This window comes from Oncorhynchus nerka, unplaced genomic scaffold (genome assembly GCF_034236695.1).
Source record: "Oncorhynchus nerka isolate Pitt River unplaced genomic scaffold, Oner_Uvic_2.0 unplaced_scaffold_2096, whole genome shotgun sequence".
Taxonomy (NCBI): domain Eukaryota; kingdom Metazoa; phylum Chordata; class Actinopteri; order Salmoniformes; family Salmonidae; genus Oncorhynchus; species Oncorhynchus nerka.
The window spans coordinates 287-10,000 of record NW_027039230.1 but is presented as its reverse complement, the minus strand read 5'-3'; the positions used below and the strand labels follow the sequence as shown (position 1 = coordinate 10,000).

Below are 9,714 nucleotides of genomic sequence, written 5' to 3'. Positions count from 1 at the left end.
GTGTACCTTGACCTCTCCGTCGTTAGCAAAGTGTCCCAGAGCAGTCATGATCTTAGGCACGGCAGCAGACAGGGTCTCCTGGACCGTCTCCTCCTGTCTCTTCGTGATCCTGGTCAGACAGGGGAGGAGGTTCACCAGGTACGGTCTGGAGGAGGGAGAGAAGAGGTCAGAGACCGAGCCAGTCCTCAGGAGACCGGGTACATAACAACAGATCCTGAGCCAGTCCTCAGCTGACCGGGTACATAACAACAGATCCTGAGTCAGTCCTCAGGAGACCGGGTACATAACAACAGATCCTGAGCCAGTCCTCAGGAGACCGGGTACATAACAACAGATCCTGAGCCAGTCCTCAGGAGACCGGGTACATAACAACAGATCCTGAGCCAGTCCTCAGCAGACCGGGTACATAACAACAGATCCTGAGCCAGTCCTCAGCAGACCGGGTACATAACAACAGATCCTGAGCCAGTCCTCAGCAGACCGGGTACATAACAACAGATCCTGAGTCAGTCCTCAGGAGACCGGGTACATAACAACAGATCCTGAGTCAGTCCTCAGCAGACCGGGTACATAACAACAGATCCTGAGTCAGTCCTCAGGAGACCGGGTACATAACAACAGATCCTGAGTCAGTCCTCAGGAGACCGGGTACATAACAACAGATCCTGAGCCAGTCCTCAGGAGACCGGGTACATAACAACAGATCCTGAGCCAGTCCTCAGCAGACCGGGTACATAACAACAGATCCTGAGCCAGTCCTCAGCAGACCGGGTACATAACAACAGATCCTGAGCCAGTCCTCAGCAGACCGGGTACATAACAACAGATCCTGAGTCAGTCCTCAGGAGACCGGGTACATAACAACAGATCCTGAGTCAATATTACCCCACAGGACCCAACACCTCATAGTATTACCCCACAGGACCCACCACCTCATAGTATTACCCCACAGGACCCAACACCTCATAGTATTACCCCACCTCATAGTATTACCCCACAGGACCCAACACCTCATAGTATTACCCCACAGGACCCAACACCTCATAGTATTACCCCACAGGACCCAACACCTCATAGTATTACCTCACAGGACCCAACACCTCATAGTATTACCCCACAGGACCCAACACCTCATAGTATTACCCCACAGGACCCAACACCTCATAGTATTACCCCACAGGACCCAACACCTCATAGTATTACCCCACAGGACCAACACCTCATAGTATTACCCCACAGGACCAACACCTCATAGTATTACCCCACCTCATAGTATTACCCCACAGGACCCAACACCTCATAGTATTACCCCACCTCAGAGTATTACCCCACAGGACCCAACACCTCATAGTATTACCCCACCACATAGTATTACCCCACCTCATAGTATTACCCCACAGGACCCAACACCTCATAGTATTACCCCACCTCATAGTATTACCCCACAGGACCCAACACCTCATAGTATTACCCCACCTCATAGTATTACCCCACAGGACCCAACACCTCATAGTATTACCCCACCTCAGAGTATTACCCCACAGGACCCAACACCTCATAGTATTACCCCACCACATAGTATTACCCCACCTCATAGTATTACCCCACAGGACCCAACACCTCATAGTATTACCCCACAGGACCAACACCTCATAGTATTACCCCACAGGACCCAACACCTCATAGTATTACCCCACAGGACCAACACCTCATAGTATTACCCCACAGGACCCAACACCTCATAGTATTACCCCACAGGACCCACCTCATAGTATTACCCCACCTCATAGTATTACCCCACAGGACCCAACACCTCATAGTATGACCCCACAGGACCCAACACCTCATAGTATTACCCCACAGGACCCAACACCTCATAGTATTACCCCACCTCATAGTATTACCCCACAGGACCCACCACCTCATAGTATTACCCCACCTCATAGTATTACCACACAGGACCCAACACCTCATAGTATTACCCCACAGGACCCAACACCTCATAGTATTACCCCACAGGACCCAACACCTCATAGTATTACCCCACAGGACCCAACACCTCATAGTATTACCCCAAAGGACCCAACACCTCATAGTATTACCCCACAGGACCCAACACCTCATAGTATTACCCCACCTCATAGTATTACCCCACAGGACCCAACACCTCATAGTATTACCCCACAGGACCCAACACCTCATAGTATTACCCCACCTCAGAGTATTACCCCACAGGACCCAACACCTCATAGTATTACCCCACCTCAGAGTATTACCCCACAGGACCCAACACCTCATAGTATTACCCCACCACATAGTATTACCCCACCTCATAGTATTACCCCACAGGACCCAACACCTCATAGTATTACCCCACAGGACCAACACCTCATAGTATTACCCCACAGGACCCAACACCTCATAGTATTACCCCACAGGACCCAACACCTCATAGTATTACCCCACAGGACCCAACACCTCATAGTATTACCCCACCTCATAGTATTACCCCACAGGACCCACCACCTCATAGTATTACCCCACCTCATAGTATTACCCCACAGGACCCAACACCTCATAGTATTACCCCACAGGACCCAACACCTCATAGTATTACCCCACATGACCCAACACCTCATAGTATTACCCCACCTCATAGTATTACCCCACAGGACCCAACACCTCATAGTATTACCCCACAGGACCCAACACCTCATAGTATTACCCCACCTCAGAGTATTACCCCACAGGACCCAACACCTCATAGTATTACCCCACCTCAGAGTATTACCCCACAGGACCCAACACCTCATAGTATTACCCCACCACATAGTATTACCCCACCTCATAGTATTACCCCACAGGACCCAACACCTCATAGTATTACCCCACAGGACCCAACACCTCATAGTATTACCCCACAGGACCAACACCTCATAGTATTACCCCACAGGACCCACCTCATAGTATTACTCCACCTCATAGTATTACCCCACAGGACCCAACACCTCATAGTATTACCCCACAGGACCCAACACCTCATAGTATTACCCCACAGGACCCAACACCTCATAGTATTACCCCACCTCATAGTATTACCCCACAGGACCCACCACCTCATAGTATTACCCCACCTCATAGTATTACCCCACCTCATAGTATTACCCCACAGGACCCGACACCTCATAGTATTACCCCACCTCATAGTATTACCCCACCTCATAGTATTACCCCACCTCATAGTATTACCCCACAGGACCCAACACCTCATAGTATTACCCCACCTCATAGTATTACCCCACAGGACCCACCACCTCATAGTATTACCCCACAGGACCCACCACCTCATAGTATTACCCCACAGGACCCAACACCTCATAGTATTACCCCACAGGACCCACAACCTCATAGTATTACCCCACAGGACCCAACACCTCATAGTATTACCCCACAGGACCCAACACCTCATAGTATTACCCCACAGGACCAAACACCTCATAGTATTACCCCACCTCATAGTATTACCCCACCTCATAGTATTACCCCACCTCATAGTATTACCCCACCTCATAGTATTACCCCACAGGACCCACCACCTCATAGTATTACCCCACAGGACCCAACACCTCATAGTATTACCCCACAGGACCCAACACCTCATAGTATTACCCCACCTCATAGTATTACCCCACAGGACCCAACACCTCATAGTATTACCCCACAGGACCCAACACCTCATAGTATTACCCCACCTCATAGTATTACCCCACCTCATAGTATTACCCCACCTCATAGTATTACCCCACAGTACCAACACCTCATAGTATTACCCCACAGGACCCAACACCTCATAGTATTACCCCACAGGACCCAACACCTCATAGTATTACCCCACAGGACCCAACACCTCATAGTATTACCCCACAGGACCCAACACCTCATAGTATTACCCCACAGGACCCACCACCTCATAGTATTACCCCACAGGACCCACCACCTCATAGTATTACCCCACAGGACCCAACACCTCATAGTATTACCCCACAGGACCCAACACCTCATAGTATTACCCCACAGGACCCAACACCTCATAGTATTACCCCACAGGACCCAAAACCTCATAGTATTACCCCACCTCATAGTATTACCCCACCTCATAGTATTACCCCACCTCATAGTATTACCCCACCTCATAGTATTACCCCACCTCATAGTATTACCCCACAGGACCCACCACCTCATAGTATTACCCCACAGGACCCAACACCTCATAGTATTACCCCACAGGACCCAACACCTCATAGTATTACCCCACCTCATAGTATTACCCCACAGGACCCAACACCTCATAGTATTACCCCACAGGACCCAACACCTCATAGTATTACCCCACAGGACCCAATACCTCATAGTATTACCCCACCTCATAGTATTACCCCACAGGACCCACCACCTCATAGTATTACCCCACAGGACCCAACACCTCATAGTATTACCCCACAGGACCCAACACCTCATAGTATTACCCCACCTCATAGTATTACCCCACAGGACCCAACACCTCATAGTATTACCCCACAGGACCCAACACCTCATAGTATTACCCCACAGGACCCAACACCTCATAGTATTACCCCACCTCATAGTATTACCCCACAGGACCCAACACCTCATAGTATTACCCCACAGGACCCAACACCTCATAGTATTACCCCACAGGACCCAACACCTCATAGTATTACCCCCACCTCATAGTATTACCCCACAGGACCCAACACCTCATAGTATTACCCCACAGGACCCAACACCTCATAGTATTACCCCACAGGACCCAACACCTCATAGTATTACCCCACCTCATAGTATTACCCCACAGGACCCAACACCTCATAGTATTACCCCACAGGACCCAACACCTCATAGTATTACCCCACAGGACCCAACACCTCATAGTATTACCCCACAGGACCCAACACCTCATAGTATTACCCCACCTCATAGTATTACCCCACAGGACCCAACACCTCATAGTATTACCCCACAGGACCCAACACCTCATAGTATTACCCCACAGGACAAAAATGCTGTGTAGACCAGTGTGTATAAATCCATACTTCACATTCTATAAATACATTTAAAGTATGACGTGCAGCATACTGCGTCTACTCAGGTGTGTGTGTGTGTGTGTGTGTCTCCTACCTGCATTTCTGTGGTCTGACGAGGTGTGCTAGCTCAGCGAACCTCCAGAGAGCAGCCCTCAGGCTCCGAGAGGCACCGTTCTAACAGAGAGAGATACACACACACACATCATCATCATCTTCATCAACATAAACATTACCATCCTGATATTTCCCCTCATCATCGTAACCAAAACCACCACAGTCAATCACAATTAACATTTGTCATAATATTCGTCTTACTCTTCATCATCATCATCAGTTACCACATTAATCCATTGAGGATCAGTGAACAGGACTCCATAACAACAGGACTCCATAACAACAGAGGACTCCATAACAACAGAGGACTCCATAACAACAGAGGACTCCATAACAACAGAAGACTCCATAACAACAGAAGACTCCATAACAACAGAAGACTCCATAACAACAGAAGACTCCATAACAACAGAAGACTCCATAACAACAGAGGACTCCCTAACAACAGAGGACTCCCTAACAACAGAGGACTCCCTAACAACAGAGGACTCCCTAACAACAGAGGACTCCATAACAACAGAGGACTCCATAACAACAGAGGACTCCATAACAACAGAGGACTCCATAACAACAGAGGACTCCATAACAACAGGACTCCATAACAACAGGACTCCATAACAACAGGACTCCATAACAACAGGACTCCATAACAACAACTTTATCTACAAACCTTTTTAATTTCTTTGTAGAGCTCCAGCTGCAGTCTGGGCAGGTTGGAGTCCATCAGCGCCTGATAGAGAGAGACAGAGAGACGTAAAAACTACAACAGAACTAGATAGAGAAACTAGATAGAGAAAGATAGAACTAGATAGAGAGAAAGAGAGAAATAGATAGAGAGAACTAGATAGAGAGAACTAGATAGAGAGAACGAGAGAGAACTAGATAGAGAGAACTAGATAGAGAGAACGAGAGAGAACTAGATAGAGAGAACGAGAGAGAACTAGATAGAAAGAACTACATAGAGAGAATGAGAGAAAGAACTACATAGAGAGAATGAGAGAAAGAACTAGATAGAGAGAAAGAGAGAGAACTAGATAGAGAGAAAGAGAGAGAACTAGATAGAGAGAAAGAGAGAGACTAGACAGAGAGAAAGAGAGAGACTAGATAGAGAGAAAGAGAGAGAACTAGACAGAGAGAAAGAGAGAACTAGATAGAGAGAAAGAGAGAGAAGAACTAGATAGAAAGAGCCATAACATATAGGACTGAGGAGAGCAGAAGATGGGGTCCTCACTCACTTTGATGATTTTGTTCAGGCACTCGTCTGCCACCATCCTGACGTCCGACTCTCTGTCGTCGCTGCACAGCAAGAACATCTCCATGGCGATGCCCAGAAGCTTCTGGAACTCCGGAGACGTTCTAATCCCACAGCCATAGAGACAAGAGAGGAACTGTCATTAAACACACACCTCATTCTGATACCCCCTTCCACCCCCATCAAACACCTCATTCTGATACCCCCTCAAACACCTCATTCTGATACCCCCCCCCCACCTCCACCCACCTCATTCTGACACCCCCACACACACATTCCTGACACCCCCTTCATACCCCCCTCACCCACCTCGTTCTGACCCCCCTCACCCACCTCGTTCTGATACCCCCCCCCACACACACCTCGTTCTGATACCCCCCACACACACACTCGTTCTGATACCCCCCCCACACACACCTCATTCTGACACCCCCCTCCACACACCTCATTCTGACATCCCCCCCCACACACCTCATTCTGATACCCCCCTCCACACACACCATTCTGATACTCCACCTCATTCTGACCACCCTCCATTCTGACACCCCCCTCCACACACCTCATTCTGACACCCCCCACACACCTCATTCTGACACTCCACACACTCATTCTGACACCCCCTCCCCACACACCTCATTCTGACACCCCCACCACCCACACACTCATTCTGATACCCCCCTCTCCACACACACCTCATTCTGATACACCCCCCATAAATACCCCCACACACCTCATTCTGATACCACCCTCCCATTCTGACATCCCCCCCCCACCCCACACACTGTTTCTCATTCTGATACCACCCTCCCATTCTGATATCCCCCATGAATATCTAGCACAACTTTTCACCCCCCGTCTCCAAATGGAATGGTTCAGACCATGTGGAAGTTTTGATGAGCTTCTGTTCTTCTCCACATAAATATACTGCATCGACCATGCAGTGAGGTAGCAACATCCTCTATGTCTAAAAATGACCAATATACTGACCACATAAACTATACTGAACCTGAACAATCCAAATACAATATATAATCAACATATATCCATAAATATACTGTATCCTGATCAACATATGTATCCATAAATATACTGTATCCCTGATCAACATGTAACCATAAATATACTGTATCCTGATCAGCATATATCCATAAATATACTGTATCCCTGATCAACATGTATCCATAAATATACTGTATCCCTGATCAACATGTAACTGTATCCCTGATAAATATACTGTATCCCTGATCAACATATATCCATAAATATACTGTATCCCTGATCAACATATATCCATAAATATACTGTATCCCTGATCAACATATATCCATAAATATACCCCTGATCAACATATATCCATAAATATACTGTATCCCTGATCAACATATATCCATAAATATACTGTATCCCTGATCAATATATCCATAAATATACTGTATCCTGATCAACATATAACCATAAATATACTGTATCCCTGATCAACATATATCCATAAATATACTGTATCCCTGATCAACATATATCCATAAATATACTGTATCCCTGATCAACATATAAATATACTGTATCATAAATATAAATATACTGTATCCCTGATCAACATATCCATAAATATACTGTATCCCTGATCAACATATATCCATAAATATACTGTATCCCTGATCAAAATATACATATATAACCATAAATATACTGTATCCCTGATCAACATGTATCCATAAATATACTGTATCCCTGATCAACATATATCCATAAATATACTGTATCCCTGATCAACATATAACCATAAATATACTGTATCCCATGATCAACATGTATCCATAAATATACTGTATCCCTGATCAACATATATCCATAAATATACTGTATCCCTGATCAACATATATCCATAAATATACTGTATCCCTGATCAACATATATCCATAAATATACTGTATCCCAACATATATCCATAAATATACTGTATCCCAACATGTATCCATAAATATACTGTATCCCATGATATCCCTGATCAACATATATCCATAAATATACTGTATCCCTGATCAACATATATCCATAAATATACTGTATCCTGATCAACATATATCCATAAATATACTGTATCCCTGATCAACATATAACCATAAATATACTGTATCCCTGATCAACATATATCCATAAATATACTGTATCCCTGATAAATATATCCATAAATATCCCTGATCAACATATATCCATAAATATACTGTATCCCTGATCAACATATAACCATAAATATACTGTATCCCTGATCAACATATAACCATAAATATACTGTATCCCTGATCAACATATATCCATAAATATACTGTATCCCCTGATCAACATATATCCATAAATATATACTGTATCCCTGATCAACATATATCCATAAATATACTGTATCCCTGATCAACATATATCCATAAATATACTGTATCCAACATATATCCATAAATATACTGTATCCCTGATCAACATATATCCATAAATATACTGTATCCCTGATCAACATATATCCATAAATATACTGTATCCCTGATCAACATATAACCATAAATATACTGTATCCTGATCAAAACCATAAATACTGTATCCCTGATCAACATATATCCATAAATATACTGTATCCCTGATCAACATATAACCATAAATATACTGTATCCCTGATCAACATATATAAATATACCATAAATATACTGTATCCCTGATCAACATATAACCATAAATATACTGTATCCCTGATCAACATATAACCATAAATATATCCATGTATCCCTGATCAACATATATCCATAAATATACTGTATCCCTGATCAACATATATCCATAAATATACTGTATCCCTGATCAACATATATCCATAAATATACCTGTATCCCTGATCAACATGTAACCATAAATATACTGTATCCCTGATCAACATGTAACCATAAATATCAACATGTAACCATAAATATACTGTATCAACAACATATAACCATAAATATACTGTATCCCTGATCAACATGTAACCATAAATATACTGTATCCTGATCAACATATAACCATAAATATACTGTATCCCTGATCAACATATAACCATAAATATACTGTATCCCTGATCAACATATAACCATAAATATACTGTATCCCTGATCAACATGTAACCATAAATATACTGTATCCCTGATCAACATATAACCATAAATATACTGTATCCCTGATCAACATATATCCATAAATATACTGTATCCCTGATCAACA

The 9,714-nt window shown here is 44.2% G+C and overlaps 1 protein-coding gene across 2 annotated transcripts in view; it reads right to left on the bottom strand.

Moving 5' to 3' along the window:
• The window catches only part of LOC135567399 (huntingtin-like), a 20,746-nt gene extending 14,139 nt beyond the window's left edge, over positions 1–6,607 (bottom strand). For both annotated transcript variants that reach the window (XM_065014795.1, XM_065014796.1), the window contains exons 1-4: positions 6,455–6,607; positions 5,890–5,949; positions 5,200–5,279; positions 7–145 (exon numbers count right to left, since the gene is read on the bottom strand). In XM_065014795.1, coding sequence (XP_064870867.1) covers positions 7–145; positions 5,200–5,279; positions 5,890–5,949; positions 6,455–6,538 — 363 coding nt within the window. In that variant the 5' untranslated portion in view covers positions 6,539–6,607. The remainder of the gene's footprint in view (positions 1–6; positions 146–5,199; positions 5,280–5,889; positions 5,950–6,454) is intronic.
• Positions 6,608–9,714: the final 3,107 nt, after the last annotated feature.